Source organism: Salvia hispanica, chromosome 3, assembly GCF_023119035.1.
Source record: "Salvia hispanica cultivar TCC Black 2014 chromosome 3, UniMelb_Shisp_WGS_1.0, whole genome shotgun sequence".
NCBI lineage: Eukaryota > Viridiplantae > Streptophyta > Magnoliopsida > Lamiales > Lamiaceae > Salvia > Salvia hispanica.
Genome location: NC_062967.1, coordinates 30,858,930 through 30,880,316, shown reverse-complemented (window position 1 = coordinate 30,880,316; position 21,387 = coordinate 30,858,930). Strand labels below are relative to the sequence as shown.

Below are 21,387 nucleotides of genomic sequence, written 5' to 3'. Positions count from 1 at the left end.
ACTACAAGTTTCGTATGTCATTATTTCATTTTATTATTTTGACACATTCGTCATTAAATGTCTCAGTTCACTTTAACTTAGTAAGAATTCTGGATATTCCATTAATTCAATTTATCGTAAAATTCGTATCGATTCCAAATAAGATAACAAAGTCCGGACAAAGGAAATTGGCCAATTTTAACCATTATAATTTCTTTTATATAAAATTTTTAGCCACTATCATATCTTTTGTACGAAAAAGTAGTTAATCATTTGTTTACAAAAATAAGTGGAGTATTAGCTTTAATGATTTAATGCGTAGACAAAAATGGTTCAAACGTCCACATAAGAGTTTCTTCGCGTTGACGTAAAAACAAGAGGAGAGTGTCGGTAGCGAGACACGGAGTGGAGATAGCAATTCCGCCTAACGAGAATATTATACTCTCCAATAAAATAATTAATGAAAAATATTCCTTTTCACTCACTCCGGAGGCGCACTGTAGCATAGAACTCCGCGCTAATCTAATCTGCACAGATCCACCTGCATCTGCGCAAGTTAGCCACCACCACCCCTAAAATCACCATATCTTCCTCTTTTGCCTCTTTCTTCCACCTCTGCAGCAAAGTACATAAAATTGCAGCAATTTCAACAGTAATTGTGAATGTGATTCATAATAATTGAGTTGTGTGCTACCTTCTTCTACAATTTTTTATATTTATAATCTAGAATATTTCTCCACAGTACCTAATTCTTCCTCTCCTTTCCTTTAAATAAAGAAATTGAATTCACAAACAAAGTTTGTTTGTCCATTTGCGTTGAATTTAGCTTCAGATCTGTTAGAGAGAGAGAAATGGTGGTGCATTACATTACATAGTCTCTTTTTACAAAGGAGAGAGAGAGAGAAGAGGTTGGAAGGTGCTGCCCTTTCTTCATAAAGTGTAAAGGTGAAGCCTTTAAGCATTTTCTGGAAAGCCCCTTTGGATTAAGCTGTGAAAAATGATGACTGCTGCATTTGGGAGTAATTCCATCAGTTTCCACACAAGCAATACTTGCAATACTCTGCTGAAAGAACTTCAGGTTTCTCTCTTTCTTTCACACACTCACACACTTTTTTTTGGTTAGTGTAGAGTAGGTTTTAATGATGTTGTTTGGGGGAGAAAGGGTTCTTGTCATGATGTTTCTATGATTTCTGTTGAACTTTCTTAATTTTGATTTTTTTTTAGCCTTTTTTTAAATTTATGGGATAAGGGTTTATTGCTTCATCAATTTCTCACAGTTCCTTTTTTTCCCTTGTAATTGTTATCTTGGTTTTTTTAACTATTCAGTGGAAGAAAGATTAATTTTTAAGATAATTTCTCTGTTAAATTTTATGATTTGTAAATTATGTTATGATATGGGTAAAAACTGGAGTTCTTTGCACTGTTGGTTGCAAATCATGTCTAATCTGTTTGTGTAACTTTTGATTTTTTTTTCATTCTGATTAGTGTATAGGATAAGGGAAGAAATTTATTAGAGTATGTACTATCATATTATAAATATGTAATTTATTACTACTTCATTAATTTCTCACATTTCCTTTTTCCCTTGCAAGTGTTATCTTAAAACTTTTCCTATCAGTAAGATTTTATTTTGTTTTTATATGAAGAAGCCAAAACATTGGTTTTAATCTGAAGAAAGATTAATTTTTATAATAGTTTATCTGTTAAAGTTTACATATTGTTAATTATATGATGGTATGGGCAAAAATGGAATTTCTTTACATTGTTGATAGCAAATCATGTCTAAACTGGTTGTGTGTATAACCCGAGTTTTTCTAATGAAAATGAAAAGATGAATTTCATATTTTCTTGTTTGAATATCACAATTTTCTAGTTTCATGGGTAAGACTGTTGATAATGGAGTGTAATTTACTTGGTGGTTTTGTAACTGTTGTGATTACCAGCAATTATGGACTGAAATTGGGGAGACTCAAGCGGATAAAGACCGCATGTTAATGGAGCTCGAGAGAGAGTGTTTGGAGATCTACAGAAGAAAGGTTGATGAGGCCGCAAATGACAAGGCACGCCTTCATCAGTCTATTGCTTCCATGGAAGCTGAGGTTGCAATGCTTATTGCAACTCTTGGAGAAATCAACATAAATTCGCCGGTAATGAAGCATCTTCAACACTTGAGACAACTAGCACTTCCATTTTGCGTAATTTGTAGAATGTGTTGTGCAAGAATGTTTGTGAGTGAAATGAGACTATGCTCTCGATTCCCGTCTAATGGTGTGTCAAGGGTAATTGAATCTTAGATTGAGCTTTGAGAGTTTTGCTTTACCCCACAAATTCACTCCAGCCCAAAACCTCGGTCCTCGATTGCTGAATATTGTTGTGGAGTGGCCAGTAGTTTTTTATGGTGTATTGATTATTTTTAGAGTTACAACTTCATCGTTCTGTTCTGGTTATACTATCTCTGTCTTATCTTAAACTATATTGATATTAACTCGATTTCACTTATAGATATTTGATTGGTTGTATAATATTGCTTGGCTGATATTTTGCGAACCAACAGGTGCAGTCTGACAAGAAAGCGAAATCTTTGAAAGGGCAGCTAGCCTCAGTCAGACCATTAGTGGAAGATCTAAAACTTAAGAAGGAGGAAAGAATGAAGCAGTTTGCAGATATTAAGTCACAAATTGAGAAGATTAGTGGCGAGATTTCTGGTTATGGCAGTACTTCCGGTTCTATGAGCGTCTTGACTCTGGAAGAACAAGACTTATCAGTGAGAAAACTCACCGAACATCAATCAAAACTGCGTGGTCTTCAGAAAGAGAAGGTTAATGTGTTAAACTTACAAAATGTATCTTCTGTATTTCTGCATTCTTCGTTCCAGTCTCTATATTGAACTACAGTATTACGGCCTTATTATTTTATTGGAAGTGCGTTCCTCAAAATTTGAACGACTTCTTTCACTTAAGGATACTGTAGAAGTCTCCCCGACTGTGGTTCTAAAATTACTCTTCTTCTTGGCAGTCCGAGCGCCTCCAGAAAGTGATGGATTATGTGAACGAAGTGCATACTTTGTGCGGTGTCCTTAGTATAGATTTCGGCCAAACTGTGAGTGATATCCACCCAAGCTTGCAAGGATCAAGTGTGGGGCTTGTCACGAATATCAGTGACAGCACATTGGAGGGGCTTGATCAGGCTGTCCTTAAGTTAAAAACCGAGAAAAAGTTCCGGTTTCAAAAGGTATTTGAACTCTGGTAATCTTTTATCCAAATGTTTTGCTTTCTTGCTCATTTAAGAACTATCGTTGCTGCAGTTGAAAGATGTCGCCCGGTCTCTCTTTGAACTATGGAACTTGATGGATACATCGAAAGAAGACAAAGCTAGCTTCCTTAGAATTACTTCAGTCCTTGGTTTGTCCGAATCAGAAATTGTGCAACCGGGCGCTCTTTCACCAGAGACAGTTCATCAGGTACGGGATCAGTATGAATTTTTGCCCAACTTTGCGGCTTCTTTCCAGAAACGTGAGCTGATTGTTTGTAATGTCGTCTCTGACAGGTATCAGCAGAGGTTGAGAGGCTCACGAAACTAAAAACGAGTAGGCTGAAGGAACTTGTGATGAAGAAGAGGTCGGAGTTGGAAGATCTGTGCTGTAAAATTCATATTCAACCGGATCAAAGCACAGCTGCCGAGAAAACCAGTGCTTTGATTGATTCGGGTGATTAATCTGTTTTAATAAGTACCTCCTCTCCCTCTTGTGTGTCTACAGTCTTGTTGATTCTTAGTGAAGTTAAACGTTGGAAATCGATCGTACTGCAGGCTTGGTGGATCCCTGTGAGCTCTTAGCTAACATTGAGGCACAAATATGTAAAGTCAAAGACGAAGCCTATAGCCGCAAAGAAATAATGGAAAGGATAGACCGGTGGCTTTCTGCGTGTGACGAGGAAAAGTGGCTTGACGATTATAACCTTGTAAGCTACCTTATCATGTTCGGGATATGCAAATCAGATACAGAATTCCGTCACCAACAATTTATGATTTCTCTTTTATTGATCGATCATCCAGGATCACAATCGTTACAGTGCCGTAAGAGGTGCGCATATAAACCTTAAACGTGCAGAGCGAGCCAGGATCATGATAAATAAGATTCCAGGTACTTTTTTGGACTCGTTGGCGATATGTCTCCTTATCGGAGCTGTTCGTGTTTCTGAGGTTAACGAGATGAAATTTGCAGCTATGGTTGATAATCTAATTAGCAAAACTCTTTCATGGGAGGAGGAGAAACAGAAACTGTTTCTTTATGATGGAGTAAGTGATTTAAAAACTTTCAATGTGTTTCGACGTTTTTGACTACTTTTATAATTGCATTCTGCGTGTCGTGTGCAGGTGCGTTTGGTGTCGATTCTGGAGGACTACAAACAAGCCAGACGACTCAAGGAAGAGGAGAAGAAGCGAGCTCGGGTAATTCAAACTAGTTTTTCTTAGAGAAATTCTTTGTTGATAACATAGTTAAGAAATAAAAGAACATATATATTGTCTTTAATGAAAAAAATGAAATCTTGGGGAAACAGAGTAAAAAACTCGCCATACGTTTTCTCAAGGCCTCGTAAGAAAACAATCTAGAGGCTATTTTCGATGTTTCTCATGTGTTTTCTGTTTCTAACTTTACCTAAATTTAGGATCACAAGAAACTACAAGATGTGCTCCTTACCGAGAAAGAATCTATGTACGGGTCTAAGCCAAGTCCGAGGAGAAGCAACAGCTTCAGGAATCAAAACGGATATCGAGCATATGGGAATGGATCGGTGACACCATCACCCCGTCGCAACTCACTTGGTGCTGCAACTCCCGAGCTCCTCACACCACGTTCATATTCAGGCCGCCACAACGGCTACTTCAAGGAAATGAGAAAGCTCTCCACTGCTCCTCTGAATTTCGTCGCTATACCAAAAGAAGACACCATGTCGTTTTCCTCGATTGGTGGCTCCGAGCCTGAGTCGCCTCCTCAAGTTTGAAGTAAGTTTTTTCATTAAGCAGAGAAACATACTATCACTATCTACAAGGTTTTGATCATCTTCATTACTATTCACTCTTTGTAGTTCTTGAGAAGTGTCGGCCCGTGCTGAGAGGAATCGATAGAGGCTTGTGAATATAGGTGATGTACACTATGGTGACCGAGGGCGCGTCTTAGCAGGACGAGAGGAACGCGTCTGCTCGTATTTAACTTGCTTCTGGCTGATTTATGGGAGTATGTATGAGGCGTTTGAGGAGATGGGATGGTAAGTATAGAGGTGTTTATTCATAGGGAAAATAGCTAATTGGAAATAGTGTTGTTGAATTAGGAGATGTTTATGTATGTATATAGAGAGGTTGCTGTTGTTGTTGGGATATGACTTGGCTGCCTCATTTGCTTGTTGCAGTTTCAAAGAGAGATTTTTAAGATGTTTGCATTTTGGATTATTGGCAGTGATCATCAAGATACCCGAAAAATCAAATATCTGATGTGAATTAAATTATAACTTGAAATTTGGGTTGGTCCGATTTAAATTTGACAAAATTTGGTTTTTTAGTTCAATTATATAAAAAATTGGAAAAAAAAACGAATTCATTTGTATCAGTATATAATTATTTTTTTAACCTAAAACAAATCCTAGTATAAATGTATTTAAATATATTAAATTTCTATACCGAGTAAAAAATTACAAGTATATAGATATTCTATATCTAAATATTAGTAGTAAAAGTTAGTAGGTTTAAAAATAATATAATAAGTTATTAATAAAATTATAAGTTTTGATATAGTTATATATAAATCCTGTATTAACGTCAATTGGTCCTTCATAATTAAAAATATGCGCTTGAAATTAGACATGATATAATATTTAATATTGGAAAAATCTTATATAGTTTTGAATTTTCGGTTCTTTTTCAACTTTTTTGTTATTTTTTTTTTTTGTAATTTCAAATTTTTGGGATGAATCACTTTTTTATAGTTCGGATTTTAAATTTTCAGATGATTCGATTCAGTTTTATTTTTTTTTAAAAATGGTTTATTTGGTTCTATTTGAGCAAAAAAACGTACAAAAATCAAATATTGAATGTATAGGAGTGACCTAAGCATCATATGAGTTTAACAAAACTAACGAAATGAATGTCGAATCCACCTCTATGAGGTCTCATATAACCCATAGTTCGAAAGTGCAAATTGCTTATTGAGTTTCTCACTCAAAAAATATCAAACTTGTACATTATTCAGAGAGAACAAGACACAAGAATATAGGACTATTGGAACAAGGACGACAAAGTCGATGAAATCGCAACTAATGCTTCGTCACTTCCCTGCTGCTGCTTCAGATGGAGTCCGTGTAGTCATCTGGTCGACAGCGTGCACTCTATCCTGAAGTTCTTCCCATATCGCCTTGTATACGGCCCTCTGTCTATTCACGGCCGATTGCCCCTCGAAAGATGAGGATATGACATCAATGCTGCAAAAATTAGAAGATGAAATCAAACTTTTAGTTTACCAACCCAAGGATAATGTGTAGTACAGCATCCTAACAAGATATGAACCCACAATAAAGAATAAGAACAAAAAACGAAACCTTACCTGACATGGCGACCATCACCGTAAGCATCCTTCACAACGACTGAATCTGCACTCAAATGTTCCTTGATCTAATACCAGAAATATTAACAATATTCAGATAACCGAGCCAACGTGCTAAGAATACATCGGGAAGTGCATATTAAAAAAAGGCAATCTCTTGTTGTAACTTGTAACATGTATGACTGTCTAGGTTTCTTGAGAACTTGAAACTTTAATCCTCGAAAATATGCTATTCTAAGTGAGTTTACCGTCGACAGAATATCATTAAAGAATCACACTGGATGATGCCTATTCATCCCAAGCTTAATTTAGGGCCAATTTATGAACAAAATGTATCAAAACTGCATCCTCAAAATATGCAAGGACTTTAAGAGCTCACAAGCTCGAAGTTCGACCAGGTTAAAAAATAATTCATTCAAATTCATGCTAATACGTAGACAGAAACCTTTTATGATGCATTTTTTTTCGATAAGGATAATGGAAAAGCAAAGCAGTGTTATTATTCACCATAATATTCCCCACAATTCGGCTTAAGTTCATCTCATCAACTATTGGTCCAGAGATATGGTGCTTCAAAGCTGACTAAAGCATAATACAACCTCAGAGCATATAAATATACACCTACCTTATACTTTATAGTAAAAGAATATAATCTCTCTTAATCTCACGTTTGCCTATTTTCCACTAGAAACCGAAGCTTATTCCCTTAATCAAATCCATGGGACAGTTTCTAGGATTCTAAGCTAAAGTAAGCAAGATCATCAGCATGACTTTATAGTAACTCCAGCAAAGATTAAATGCTAAGCAGATAGTATGATCCAATAGCTGCACCGGTAAGAGCAATTCCAATCAATTTAACGCGATTTGAACAAATTATGTGCCTAAGTGTATAGATTGGGTTGTTCAAAGACCTAATTAGGCTACCAGTCCGATTTCATAAATCATAACTGAAATCCCCAATCAATCAGGAAAATTTAACCTACAAATGAAAGAAACAAATAGGTATATTTGAGAAAAGGCACCGATAAGAGCATTTCCAATCAATTAAACGCGAGTTGATCAAATTATGTGCCTCAGAGTATAGATTGAGTTGTTCAAACTTCAAAGGCATAATTAAGCTACCAGTTCGATTTCATAACTGAAATCCCCAATCAATCGGACAAATTCAATCTACAAATGAAAGAAACAATTAGGTATGTTACAGAAAAGGCACCTTCTTCTCCATTGTTTCCATCAAAGGAGCTTCGATTGGGGCCGGAGTGTCGGTCGCCCGGACGCAGAAATTCCGCCTGATAGCAAAAGCAGAGGAGGAACGAGCGAGGCTCCGGCTGAGTAGCGAGCGGTTGGAGGTTGTAGCCGACGTCGAGATCATCATCGGCGAGGGAGCTCGGCGGAGAAAGGAGCGGCTGCCGGAGAGACATAGGGCGGCAACGTTAAGCAGCGATTTGGCCGCCATTTTTGGATGGATTTGTGTATGTGTGTAGTGGTGAGGGCTGATTGTTTTGTCACTGTTGTTTCATTCCCTCTCTTCAAATTTATAATCAAAATTCATAATTATTCATTTTTAGTGTCATACTACTAACATATAGTAATAAAATATAAATATCTTTTAATTAAGTTAAATTTAATTTTCTTACCATAATATTATTGTATTTGTTCCATTAAAATTGATCATTTTTTTGGGGAACGGATTTTAAAATGTTGTATGAACTAAATAAAAACTGAATCAATAAATAAAATTAGATTTATAAGTAAAAAAAGAGAATTAGGAACAATCAAGTTATTTTGGTGGACAATTTAACGCATTATAAACCTTTTATTACTATCATATTGATACTTATCTAATAAATATGAATATATAAAATACTCTATTAAAAATACTACTCCTACTCCATTAAATACTCTATTAAAAATACTACTCCTACTCCATTAAATACTCTATTAAAAATACTACTCCTACTCCATTAAGATCATTAACAAATTACAACTCATATCTCATTTAATATTCCAACTCTGTCAATAGTTATCATTTCCTTTAATTTCTGCATCGTTGTAACTCCTATATCTCTATTCACACTAATTTAATTTTGTACAGTTGAAACTTTAATTTAAAATAGACATCATTGAGATTATTTTTGTGAGGATTTGATTGGAAAAATTGTAAATGAAAGACAGGAAAATGGATGAAATAAACGTGAAATGTATTTGTATTTATAATTATAAATTTATTTTTAAAAAACATCGAACCAGCCCGACCCTCTCTCCGCCGCGTGCATCCCTCTTGGTGCTGGACCGTACCTCCGAGACCAATCTCCCACCCCTCTCTCGACATCCCCACAGCATCCCATGCTGCACCTCGACACCTGCAACGCTCCGTGCCGGTATCGTACCCCTCCGAGCAGTCCGGCACAGCAAATGCCCTACTAATCTGAAACAATGCCCAAAATCAACATGGCACAGCTGCATATGAATTTCATAAAAAAAAAGGCATGAGACTGCCCAAGCTCGAGACGAGACGAAAAGAAACGAAACTCACGGTAGAAGACGATGAAGGAACCATACCCACAAATAAAATAGTGACACCATCTGATTCAACAGAATGCGTCAAATTGCCAATTAGTCCTGTATTTCTTATCAATCACTGAAGAGCAGACATTTTTCAGTAAGAACTCATCAAACAATCTCTCATCCATGAACAATGTTTTTGCATTTACTTACTCCTAGATGAAAATCATTAATAATGTACATGAATAAAAATAAAGCAAATGACCAAAAGCAGAGAAACAACCAATTTTACGCACACAAAAATGAGACAGAAAACACCTAAAGCAATCCTTGGTTATTTTTAAGACGTCTACTGAACCACATACAATGGCAAACCAAAATTAATTTACTTGGGCTGTTTGGAAAATAATACGGTCATTCACCCATCTAATAGCCCTAACTAGCTATTTTAATTGTACGGGGCTCAACTTTAGTAGATGACGGAGTGAGTAGGATGAACACCAATTCTATTCCATTCTTACACAAATCAAAGGTTTATGAATATCAAATGCATCGTTTTATTTAGGCAACCAAACCTGTAATCCGCGTCCTCGCCAGTCTTCACCAGGGGGGGCGTCGGCGTCTGGTTCGATCGAGCTTATCGAGGGGGTCAGTCCTTGCTCAACTGGAGATCGGGAGGGTAAAGGGGGAAAGAAAAATGTTTTCAAGCCAAATGATATAAATGGTGTTAGCTAACATACGTATGAGAAGTGGCCTCACTTTCTCAACCCCAATTCTATAGAAAAAGTTAAAACTTATAACAAATGCCAAGAAAATTACAGCAGTGATAAATATAAACTAGCTAGACTATACTCAAATCAATATACCTAGGTCCACCTTGAGAGAGACACATAATAGCTAGGCCACAGGTTTGTTCAAATTAACCACCTGCATCATAATTGCTCTGGAAGTAAGCAAACGAAAGAGTTACACATCTCACATGTCTTCCAGATAACCAAATTAACATGGCCGCGTACAGCGATAAGAGAACAACGACTACCATCTTCAACATTCAGTTTCCAAAAAATATCTTAATTATTAAACTAAAGAGTAGTATCATCACGCAACTTCACCTGATGATTACCTTTTACTCAAATGGTAATGATAAGATTTAGATGCCAAGCTTCACCAGACACAACAGAATTGCGAAGAGAATCATGCAGTTTAACACCTAAGCAGTGACTGCGAGTTAGCATTTCCATACAAATGTAAATAGATCAAGCACCAAACTTATAGAGAAAACTTAGCCATGAGGATATGGCCTCAATAAAGATCAATTTTCTAACATTTCAACATGAGCAATAATATTCTTTTTTCACAGTAGGCAACTCTTATCAGGACAGTTAAATTTAAAACCCTATGAAACTAATAAGAACTAAAACTATCTACTAATTTCACAAGTTGGCAAAAAGAAGTCAAGAGAACAATTCATCATTGTCTGCATTTTAATAATAAGGTACAGATCTTCGGGGTAAAAACTGAGGCACAATTAGATTTCTGAATCAGGAAATGAAGTGGAGAAATTGCCATATGCAATTATGACTATGTTTCATGGACTTACTTTTAAGGAGTTTCTGAAGCTCATTAACGGCTCATCGTAGAAGGCCTTTGCAATTCCAGCAGTTGCTCAAGTGATACGAGGGGCCATCTGTCCTCAGTCTGGGCAAACACCTTTTCGTTGAGGGAATCTACAATTATGCTTATATTACCAAATGCATATATTTGATGCCCATCTAGCATTCTACCAGGTTTGGGCTTGAACAGCAAACCATTTTGCTGAGCATAGATTTCAATAACTTCTTTCAAGCTCATCTTGTTTCCACCACTAATGCCCTCTGCTGGAATATCATCCAAACCTGGCATGGTCCTATGTTGAGCTTGTGCAGCGGCTTTTTTATGAGTTTCAAACTGCCTTTGCTCGTGCACCCTGAGATAGCTAATATTCTCTTTCAATCCAGGTGGAGCCACCTCCATGCCTTCAACCGCCTGGTTCATCATGGCCAAACCAAGATTAAGCCTATACCGGATATGCTCATTTGCCTGAAGTTCTTGAGGAAGGAGCTCTTTCCAGTTGAGATACCACTGGGTCACTTCGTCAAAATTTGGTTTCGAACACAACCAATGATAAAGCACTTCTTGCCACTTATTAAAGAAAACATCCATTAACGGCAGCATGTGATGAGTAGGAATAACAGACGCCCATTTTACGACCCAATTAAATTGATCGAGACTCTGATTGGCTGGATTTATTTGGAATTCATGCATGACAATCGATAGTTTTTTAATGATGTGCTGAACCATTAAGTGCTCCCAACTGGCAGGTTCAAAGACAGTTTTCCAAGGAGACAATATGGCAAAAGCTGATCCATCACTTGGGTGCCAAGCATGAAGAACACTGGCAAATCTATCGCGGATCGTGTGATAGAAACTCTCGAACTCGTGCCCCAACAATGGTAACCAAGGGTGGATCCATTTATGGATGGGAATAGTTTCTCCACGTGGATCCCAAGAGTCTATAGCAGCTGATATTTTTGGCATAACAACCATGTTGAGTATGGCCTGTAGGATAGAAGGAGGCAAGAGTTCTTCCCAAGATTCCAAATACCTAAGCATGGGTTCTGCATCCCTTGCCTGCCAAGAGTTGGTCGCAGATATTCTTACGGCAGGAAATACAACTTCCATAAGCAGCTGCACGTATGGAGAAGCTGTACCAGAGAAATTCAAAGAATCTTTACCTTGCAACAGTTTCTTCCACAGTGATACAACCTTAGTTCCATGAGTTGGATTCTGAAGTGGGTCCCATCCCTGAAATATTCTAATAAATAGAGGCAGAGCATGCGAGCACGCAATGCAAGATAAGTTGCACAATGTGTATTCATCGGGAAATCTTGTCTGCAAGTCTACAAATGAATTAGCAAGTGATTCTAGAGTTAACAATCCTGACGAGCTCTTCTCACCCAACTGATCCAATACAGCTATTATCTCCTCCATGTTTCCAAGCCGCTGTTTCTGTTCATGAGCCTCCTGTTGCAGCTTCTCCTTTTCCTTCTGTAAAGCAACGACAGTTTCCTTTTCGTTCCTCAAATTACTGTCAAGTTTCTGAATGTCATGCTCAATTATATCAACTATCAATTTGATATTATGCTGAAGTTCGGGCATCGGTACATCATTTTCCCTGGCTATTTCTTCTGCATTCAAGTTTTCCAAATTTGTCAAAACCCGAACTTGTGGCCCTCTCATATCAAAAACCTTCTGAACAACTTCAAAACCTTTCTCTTCCTTTTGGGCCAACAATTCTGCAGCTGTTATATAAGCCTTCTTCTTTGAAACTTTCTTTGACCAAAGCTTCTCATTAGTGCGACCTTCTAGAGAATGGGTGGGACGTGGAACAGATTTTTCATCTACTTCCTGTATTGCTGGACGAACGGCTTCTTTATAGTCATTAAAACCCATTCCCATATTCTTAGGCCGAAGCTTGGCCTCAATAGGAGCCGTAATTCCCTGCTCGTTTTTACCAAGACCGCCACCCTTGTAGCCCATCTTCTCTAGCAACTTCATTCCAATACCCTTGGTATGTTTCTCAAATTCACCAACACCATTCGGGTCCAAGTCCCTCTTGCTAGCTTGAGATGATTTTTTGGCTGCCCTAGCCTTCTCCTTTTCCTTCTCTTCCCGCAACTTCGCACCTTCCCTGATAATCTTACCAAGGGCAGTAGGCAAGAAGTCATCATCTTCTTCCTTGTCTTCATTTGCCTTTCTCGAAGAAGCAGAACCAAACCCAAGGCCTAAACCAGCAGGTTTGACATCATCCTCATCCATTACATCAATATCCTCCTTGGAATTATGTTCAATCTCCTGACTGGGCATAACCGTACCAGTCGAAACAAAACTGACTGGCTTAGAGTAATCCGCCTTCTTCGACGAATCCTTCCTGCGCTTGTTTTTCGACCCAAACCCCTCGTCGGAGTCACTGTCACCAGAGGCAAACACGCCATAAAGAACATCATCTTTCGTCTGCACACGTTTCTGTCTGCGCTTGCCATAAAACTCGCCACCAATCCACTGGCCATCCTCATAATCATTATCCATGCCGAACCTCTCCCTCTCCTGATACTCATCCATCTTCTACTAAAATTTGGTAGCCTCTGAAAAAAGTAAAACCCCAATCAAACGACAAGCTAGGATTCAAGCCGAGACAACAAAATTAAATTATAATCTCTTGCCCTAGTTTTATTCTAACAAAAAATAGACACCAAATCCAATCAAGCAATCATAAGAAGCACAAAAAAAGGAAAATCTGATGGCAGTAATAACTTTGCGAAACAAGGAACAAAAAAAAACCAGAAAACGATTCAGCAGGGATGAAACAACTAACTCACATTCGAAATCGAAGCTTAGGAGCTGAAATTGCCTCTTTCCTGATGACAATTGCTGCGGTGGAGAGGTTTGCCTTGATCGCAGAGAGAGAGGGATTTTTCTGGCGTTAGAATTTACGGATTGTAGGTTTGATTTGGGGGTAACTAAAAAGCTGAGGTTATTTTTGTGAGGCACAATATTTAAGATAACGCAAATAAATTTGGCTAAGTAGTAGGAGTAGTATAACTAAATTAGTAATTAGTAAAACAATAAATGTGAAAGAAAAAGGCCCTTTTAGTTTTTACACTCCCAAAACCCTCACCGCGTTCGACGAAAACCCTAGCGCCTCCCATCCATCAACGCCGATCATTCAACCCGCCTCCCATCCATCAACGCCGATCATTCAATCCGCCTCCCATCCATCAACGCCGATCATTCAACCCGCCTCCCATCCATCAACGCCGATCATTCAACCTGCCTCCCATCCATCAACGCCGATCATTCAACCCGCAATGGTGAAGTGGACTGAAGAGGAAGATGCCGAGCTTGTTCGGCTCGTAGGCATTCATGGGGAGAAGAAGTGGGCACTAATCAGCGGGCTTATTCCGCCAAGAACTCGTGGATCTGTCCGAGAACGATGGGTGCATAATTTGGATCCGAATCTCAACAAAAACCCGTTCACCCAAGAAGAAGATGCTATCATTATGGAAGAGGAAGCACGGGGTACCGCGTGGAGTGTTATGCTCAGCCGATTAGCCCGTGGTCGAACCGATAGAATGGTCAAAAACCGATACAAGAACACCCTCGTTAAACGGAGGAACCAACCGACATTAGAGGAGCTTGAGGCAAGTTATGATACCTTCTTAGCGAAGGCTGCAGAGTTAGGTCGCGACATAGCCTTGAGAAAGGCGAAAATGGCGGCGGAGGCGGCGACCGATGTGGCGGAGACGGCGGAGACGGCGGCCGACGTGGCGGAGACGTTGGCCGATGCGGCGGAGGGGGCGGCCGATGCTGATCTCGTGCTGCCTCTGCCACATTGGCCTTCCAAGGAAGTTAGGGCAGCATTTATCGCCTTTTTCGAGGGGAAAGGCCACGCCAATTGGACTGTTCCTCTTGTTCGCCACGATTGCCAAACTCGTCATTTTGCCGGTAAGTTTTTTTGTTTGAAAAGCGTTTCTTGACTGTTGGATGTTTGATTGTTGACTGTTGACTGACTGTTGACTTTTTGATTGTTGATTGTTGATTGTTGGTTAGGTATGAAGCTCTACAATCCGATCTTCTTGGGCACGAATGACCCTGACACAAACCGTGCTTGCTACACTCAGAAGTGTATTGGTGTGAGCGAGTATACTCAACACCATACATTTTACGAGGTGCTGAAAACTGGTCTTTCGGGAACTGACTACTTTAAGGAGGAGGCCATTCAATGGGCTTGGGAGCTCCTTACCAAGGTAACGAGATAAATTTTGTTCTCTTATCAAGTGTCAAATTTGATTTGTTGTACTTCGAGAAACAGGTGTATAAGTTGCCCGGCGAGAAGATTTATGCTACCTATTTTGGTGGCGATGAGGAGCTAGGCCTTAAGGACGCTGACGAAGAAGCCAAGAAAGAATGGCTCAAAGTTCTTCCTGCCAGCCGAGTCTTGCCTTGTGAAGTATGAACCCTTCGATCTTACCTCCTAATTATGCATGATTTTGTTCATCTAGCTATATATATCTATGTACCTGTGAGTTTATAGCTAAATAAAGTTGATGTTCATTGTTTATGGAATGAGTTTATTGCTAAAGTTGAAGTTCACTGAATTTTATTATTTTATGCTGCTTTCAATAGAACAACTTTTGGAAGATGGGGGATACTGGACCCTGTGGACCCTGTACTGAAATCCATTTTGATAGCATTGGCAGACCTGATGGTGCATCCTTAGGGAACAAAGATGAACCTACAGTGATTGAGATATGGAGTCTCGTGTTTATTCAGGTGATTCTTTACTCTTGTACTATGTGTGTGGGGGTGGGGTGTAATTATTTGCTTATGGTTTCAGAAACTGAACTGATTGCATATTGCAGTACAACATGGAAGCTGGAGTACTGAAACCACTGACTGCGAAACATGTTGGCACTGGGATGGGTTTTGAAAGATTAACTTCTATTCTTCAGAATAAGATGAGCCATTATGATACTGACATTTTCATGCCCATATTTGATGCAATACAACAGGTAAATGGAATCTGTACATCTTTGGTAGTAAACTAACCTGTTCTCAACCTGAAGATTCTTTTAAGATAGATAAGGAGTTTTTCATGTTTTAAATGTTATGAAATATGTTTTTATTAAGACACGAGTTTTCAGAAAATCAATCTATGTTAGTATTTTTTACTTGAACATTCATGTTAGATATTTGTGGTCTCTAAGTAATTTCTTATCTTTTTAGGCAACTAAAGCCCGTCCATACACTGGGAAAGTTGGAGCTGATGACCTAGGTGAAGTTGACATGGCCTACAGGGTCGTTGCAGACCACATTAGAACAATTTCATTCGCCATAGCTGATGGTTCTTGCCCAGGTGAAGTACTAATGTTTGTAATCATGATTTTTGATGTCATAGTTCATAAGTTGTACTCTCATTCATATTGCCAGCAATTACATATTCCCAAACTTTTAGCATCTGAATTTCTGAACTTATTTGAGGGATGTCAGTATATAGCTGCGCGTATATGTCTATCACGCGAATATTATAGATGGTCTGAGAAGCTGATAATTGATCTGCAGGTAACGACGGGCGTGGATATGTGTTGAGGCGCATCCTTCAACAAGCTGTTAAATATGGTACTGGAGTCCTGAAAGCTCAGCCATACTTTTTCAGTGGGTATAATTCTACCAATTTATGCTTAATTTTTGTTATATTTTTTTTCCCCCCCTAATATATCTTTCATAATAGAGAATTTTGTTTATTGCTGCTCATACTATTATATTTTTATGTGAAAAGGCTGGTGCAAGTTGTGGTAGATGTCATGAGTGATGATTTTCCAGAGCTGAAGGAACATTACATAAAGATTAGGGACATCATTGCGGATGAAGAGGCCAGCTTCGGCAGTACTTTTACCAAAGTATTGTCATTGAGTCAGGTACTTCTCACTCTCAAGTCTGCTGAGTATTAATGGAGTCATATGTTACTGCTCGAGACTAAATCTTATTTGTCCTCAGAGATCTGTGAACTGTTTTATTTGAGGAAATATGTAGTTGTCAGTGTATCTGCAGGTTGTTTCCATATGCACTTAAAAATTAATGCAAATGATTCATTCGATGGTGATTTTGAAACAAATTTTGATTATTTCCTGATAGTTCGTGGTTGATCGATCCTGTTCTTTGTCAAGTACTATGTATTGGCTTGCCTAGTTGACTCTCTTACATCCTGATGACATACTTTGGAGGTTTTATTGTGAGAAAGGAAATGAATACAAAATTTTACTTTTTTCAGAACCAAGTCATTCTGATGGCAGGACTTTGACCACAGTATGGTCATTGATTTCCTTTATCTCGTTTTAGAATCCTTCCCATTTTGGTCATTGGGTGGTCAGTTTGCAGTTTCAATTTTTATATTCAGACAACCGTCCCATGCCTTGACTTGTTTTTATGTGGGTTATATTAGCTTCAGTTAGCGGACATCTGTGTAGCCATCCATCTTCTACTAATCACATCATTTTTGTTAAATACTGATTTTAGATCCCTAGTTGGCATTATGAGGGCATTCTAATGCATTGGTCTGTTTTTTTCAACAGGGAACTGAGAAATTTAAGAAGGCTGCTCAAGAAGTCCAAGGGAAAACACTTGGTGAACAGGCAAGTGATTAGCCAGTTTTGTCGTCATTCATCTCTATCATACTCAATGTTGTCAAAGCAGTATGGCGGTCCATGGCGGTTCGCCCGAAAAATGCCACAAGGATATGGCGTATCGGTATGGCGGGATATGGCGGTCATTAATTAAATATATAAAATAATATTTATATATTCATATATAATTCAAAAAATTAGAAAATAATAAAAATATAACATTAAAAACTAAAAATATGTAATAAAGCATAAAATAGAATGCAATTATATAAAAGTCTAGTAATTAAAGTCTTTAGTTCAAGTGTTCAACAAAACATAAAACCATGATAAGCTCAATAGACATCAATCATCAAGCTCAACATAGTCTTCTAGTTCATCATCATCACTATCATCGGCATCCATTTCATCTTCATCCTCCATTGCTTCATCCTCTTGATCTCCACTTACACTATCCTCAAATTCTTCCTCTTCCAATTCTTCATCTACAAGCTCAAGCCTTTTCCCATTCTCTTTTCTAGGTATGATAGGTTCCTTTTTCTTAGAAACTCTAAGACAACTTGAACTTATGTCCTAGGCTTTCCAACACTCGAAGCCTTATACACCATGTTCCAATAGGAACCGAAACCGAAACTGGCGGTTTTGGAACCGTAACCGCGAAACACCCTCGCGGTTCGGTTCCGATTCAACAATTTCCGAAACCGGAACCGGCAGTTTCGAACAATAACCGCCGGTTCTTGAACCGTGGCACCTCTAGAGTAGCCGTTGATTGAATTAGGGTTTAGTTTTTCATTTTAATTAAATATTAAATGGGTTAGAATTGTTGGGGTGGGCTGGTTTAGTTTTGGGCCTATGCAAAATTCAATTAAAAAGTAAAAAGCCCCATTAAAAAGTCAAAATTAGCACAAAAAAGTCAAAATTGGCTTAAAATACTGCCATGGCGGGATATGGTGGCGCCATGGCGCCACGACCGTGGCGGGCATGGCGGCCGCCACAGAAAAATGCCATGTATCGTTGTGGCGATGGCGTTTTCATTAAAAACCGATATGCTATAGCGCCATATCCCCGCCATAGCCGCTATTTGACAACATTGATCATACTCTGGTAATTTGGTGCTTTTGTGGAGATTTCTCATATGTAGGCCAATCTAGCTTTTGTAACAGTTACATCGTCACTCGCTTGCACATATTATTCTTTGTCAAATTTCCTTGGGAAATTGATAATAAAATACATGGATCCTTATCATTTGGTATCAGAGCCTATATTTGGTATCAGAGCCTATTGGAGGGGCTTGATCATAAACTGTGAGTGATATCCACCCAAGCTTGCAAGGATCAAGTGTGGGGCTTGTCACGAATATCAGTGACAGCACATTGGAGGGGCTTGATCAGGCTGTCCTTAAGTTAAAAACCGAGAAAAAGTTCCGGTTTCAAAAGGTATTTGAACTCTGGTAATCTTTTATCCAAATGTTTTGCTTTCTTGCTCATTTAAGAACTATCGTTGCTGCAGTTGAAAGATGTCGCCCGGTCTCTCTTTGAACTATGGAACTTGATGGATACATCGAAAGAAGACAAAGCTAGCTTCCTTAGAATTACTTCAGTCCTTGGTTTGTCCGAATCAGAAATTGTGCAACCGGGCGCTCTTTCACCAGAGACAGTTCATCAGGTACGGGATCAGTATGAATTTTTGCCCAACTTTGCGGCTTCTTTCCAGAAACGTGAGCTGATTGTTTGTAATGTCGTCTCTGACAGGTATCAGCAGAGGTTGAGAGGCTCACGAAACTCAAAACGAGTAGGCTGAAGGAACTTGTGATGAAGAAGAGGTCGGAGTTGGAAGATCTGTGCTGTAAAATTCATATTCAACCGGATCAAAGCACAGCTGCCGAGAAAACCAGTGCTTTGATTGATTCGGGTGATTAATCTGTTTTAATAAGTACCTCCTCTCCCTCTTGTGTGTCTACAGTCTTGTTGATTCTTAGTGAAGTTAAACGTTGGAAATCGATCGTACTGCAGGCTTGGTGGATCCCTGTGAGCTCTTAGCTAACATTGAGGCACAAATATGTAAAGTCAAAGACGAAGCCTATAGCCGCAAAGAAATAATGGAAAGGATAGACCGGTGGCTTTCTGCGTGTGACGAGGAAAAGTGGCTTGACGATTATAACCTTGTAAGCTACCTTATCATGTTCGGGATATGCAAATCAGATACAGAATTCCGTCACCAACAATTTATGATTTCTCTTTTATTGATCGATCATCCAGGATCACAATCGTTACAGTGCCGTAAGAGGTGCGCATATAAACCTTAAACGTGCAGAGCGAGCCAGGATCATGATAAATAAGATTCCAGGTACTTTTTTGGACTCGTTGACGATATGTCTCCTTATTGGAGCTGTTCGTGTTTCTGAGGTTAACGAGATGAAATTTGCAGCTATGGTTGATAATCTAATTAGCAAAACTCTTTCATGGGAGGAGGAGAAACAGAAACTGTTTCTTTATGATGGAGTAAGTGATTTAAAAACTTTCAATGTGTTTCGACGTTTTTGACTACTTTTATAATTGCATTCTGCGTGTCGTGTGCAGGTGCGTTTGGTGTCGATTCTGGAGGACTACAAACAAGCCAGATGACTCAAGGAAGAGGAGAAGAAGCGAGCTCGGGTAATTCAAATTAGATTTTCTTGGAGAAATTCTTTGTTGATAAATAGTTAGGAAGTAAAGGAATAGTCTTTCTTGAAAAAAATCAAATCTTGTGGAAAAGAGAGTAAAAAACTCGCCATACCTTTACGAGGAAAGCCATCGAGAGACTATTTTCGATGGTTCTCATGTTCTATTGTTGTTTCTACCTTTCCTAATTTAGGATCACAAGAAAGTGCAAGATGTGCTCCTTACCGAGAAAGAATCTATGTACGGGTCTAAGCCAAGTCCGAGGAGAAGCAACAGCTTCAGGAATCAAAACGGATATCGAGCATATGGGAATGGATCGGTGAAACCCTCGCCCCGTCGCAACTCCCTAGGCGCAGCCACTCCCGAGCTCCTCACACCACGTTCATATTCAGGCCGCCACAACAGCTACTTCAAGGAAATGAGAAGGCTCTCCACTGCTCCTCTGAACTTCGTCGCTATACCAAAAGAAGACACCATGTCGTTTTCCTCGATCGGTGGCTCGGAGCCCGAGTCCCCTCCTCAAGTTTGAAGTAAGTTTTTTCATTAAGCAGAGAAACATACTATCACTATCTACAAGGTTTTGATCATCTTCATCACTTTTCATTCTTTGTAGTTCTTGAGAAGTATCGGCTCGTGCTGAGAGGAATCGATAGGGGCTTGTGAATATAGGTGATGTACACTATGGTGACCGAGGGCGGCGTCTTAGCAGGACGAGACGAACGCGTCCGCGCGTATTTAACTTGCTTCTGGCTGATTTATGGAAGTATGTATGAGTTGTTTGAAGAGATGGGATGCTAAGTATAGAGGTGTTTATTCATAGGGAATAGCTAATTGGAAATAGTGTTGTTGAATTAGGAGATTTTTATGTATGTACATAGAGAGGCTTGCTGTTGTTGGGATTTGACTTGGCTGCCTCATTTGCTTGTTGCAGTTTCAAAGAGAGATTTTTAAGATGTTTGCATTTTGGATTATTGCCAGTGATCATCAAAATACCCGAAAAATCAAATATCTGATGTGAATTAAATTATAACTTGAAATTTGGGTTGGTCCGATTTAAATTTGACAAAATTTGGTTTTTTAGTTCAAATATATAAAAGAATTAGGAAAAATGGAAACCGAATTCATTTTTATCAGTATATAATTATTTATTTAACCTAAAGCAAATCTTAGTATTAATATATGTAAATATATGAAATTTCTATACCGAGTAAAAAATTATAAGTATATAGATATTCTATATCTAGAGTATCTAAATATTAAAAGTTAGTAGGTTTAAAAAATAATACTCCATTTGTTTCAATATAGTTGAATCCATTTATTTCTTTGTGGATCATAGTTGAGTCATTTCTCTTTCTTTTGGCAAAATTTTTATTTTTTTCATACTTTACTCTATATTTATATGTCTAACTTTATTCTCTTTCCACTTTAA

At 38.5% G+C, this 21,387-nt stretch overlaps 4 protein-coding genes and 1 pseudogene across 20 annotated transcripts; 3 read left to right on the top strand and 2 right to left on the bottom strand.

Moving 5' to 3' along the window:
• Window positions 1-470: 470 nt before the first annotated feature.
• On the top strand, window positions 471-5,427 carry LOC125216492 (65-kDa microtubule-associated protein 6-like). The gene is made up of 12 exons (XM_048118226.1): window positions 471-1,057; window positions 1,923-2,126; window positions 2,534-2,797; window positions 2,995-3,210; window positions 3,284-3,439; window positions 3,526-3,685; window positions 3,787-3,938; window positions 4,033-4,120; window positions 4,202-4,275; window positions 4,354-4,428; window positions 4,647-4,983; window positions 5,067-5,427. The coding sequence occupies exons 1-11, from the start codon at window positions 977-979 to the stop codon at window positions 4,980-4,982; spliced, it is 1,806 nt and encodes a 601-aa protein (XP_047974183.1). The 5' UTR covers window positions 471-976; the 3' UTR covers window position 4,983; window positions 5,067-5,427.
• Window positions 5,428-6,115: 688 nt separating this feature from the next.
• On the bottom strand, window positions 6,116-8,104 carry LOC125216494 (protein BOLA4, chloroplastic/mitochondrial). The gene is made up of 3 exons (XM_048118228.1): window positions 7,788-8,104; window positions 6,575-6,642; window positions 6,116-6,452 (listed from the first exon to the last, which is right to left on the bottom strand). Exons 1-3 carry the CDS (start codon window positions 8,028-8,030, stop codon window positions 6,299-6,301), a joined length of 465 nt encoding a protein of 154 aa, XP_047974185.1. The 5' UTR covers window positions 8,031-8,104; the 3' UTR covers window positions 6,116-6,298.
• Window positions 8,105-8,739: 635 nt separating this feature from the next.
• On the bottom strand, window positions 8,740-13,706 carry LOC125216490 (septin and tuftelin-interacting protein 1 homolog 1-like). Of its 17 annotated transcripts, none has more exons than XM_048118225.1 (7): window positions 13,498-13,706; window positions 10,888-13,263; window positions 10,680-10,806; window positions 10,203-10,289; window positions 9,655-10,006; window positions 9,111-9,215; window positions 8,740-9,002 (listed from the first exon to the last, which is right to left on the bottom strand). In XM_048118225.1, the coding sequence occupies exons 2-3, from the start codon at window positions 13,238-13,240 to the stop codon at window positions 10,703-10,705; spliced, it is 2,457 nt and encodes an 818-aa protein (XP_047974182.1). In that variant the 5' UTR covers window positions 13,241-13,263; window positions 13,498-13,706; the 3' UTR covers window positions 8,740-9,002; window positions 9,111-9,215; window positions 9,655-10,006; window positions 10,203-10,289; window positions 10,680-10,702. The 17 variants fall into 17 exon arrangements, with proteins under 17 accessions (XP_047974182.1, XP_047974173.1, XP_047974172.1 ...); XM_048118216.1 differs by having other exon boundaries at window positions 9,655-9,743; window positions 9,946-10,022; window positions 10,192-10,289; window positions 10,680-13,263; window positions 13,498-13,695; XM_048118215.1 differs by having other exon boundaries at window positions 9,655-9,743; window positions 9,946-10,006; window positions 10,192-10,289; window positions 10,680-13,263; window positions 13,498-13,695.
• Window positions 13,707-13,834: 128 nt separating this feature from the next.
• On the top strand, window positions 13,835-18,687 carry LOC125216493 (alanine--tRNA ligase-like). The gene is made up of 11 exons (XM_048118227.1): window positions 13,835-13,849; window positions 13,916-14,623; window positions 14,729-14,925; window positions 14,991-15,128; window positions 15,305-15,451; window positions 15,541-15,690; window positions 15,905-16,034; window positions 16,241-16,337; window positions 16,458-16,596; window positions 17,251-17,310; window positions 18,555-18,687. The coding sequence occupies exons 2-11, from the start codon at window positions 13,987-13,989 to the stop codon at window positions 18,591-18,593; spliced, it is 1,734 nt and encodes a 577-aa protein (XP_047974184.1). The 5' UTR covers window positions 13,835-13,849; window positions 13,916-13,986; the 3' UTR covers window positions 18,594-18,687.
• LOC125209853 lies at window positions 18,600-20,929 on the top strand (annotated as a pseudogene).
• The last annotated feature ends 458 nt before the right edge of the window (window positions 20,930-21,387 follow it).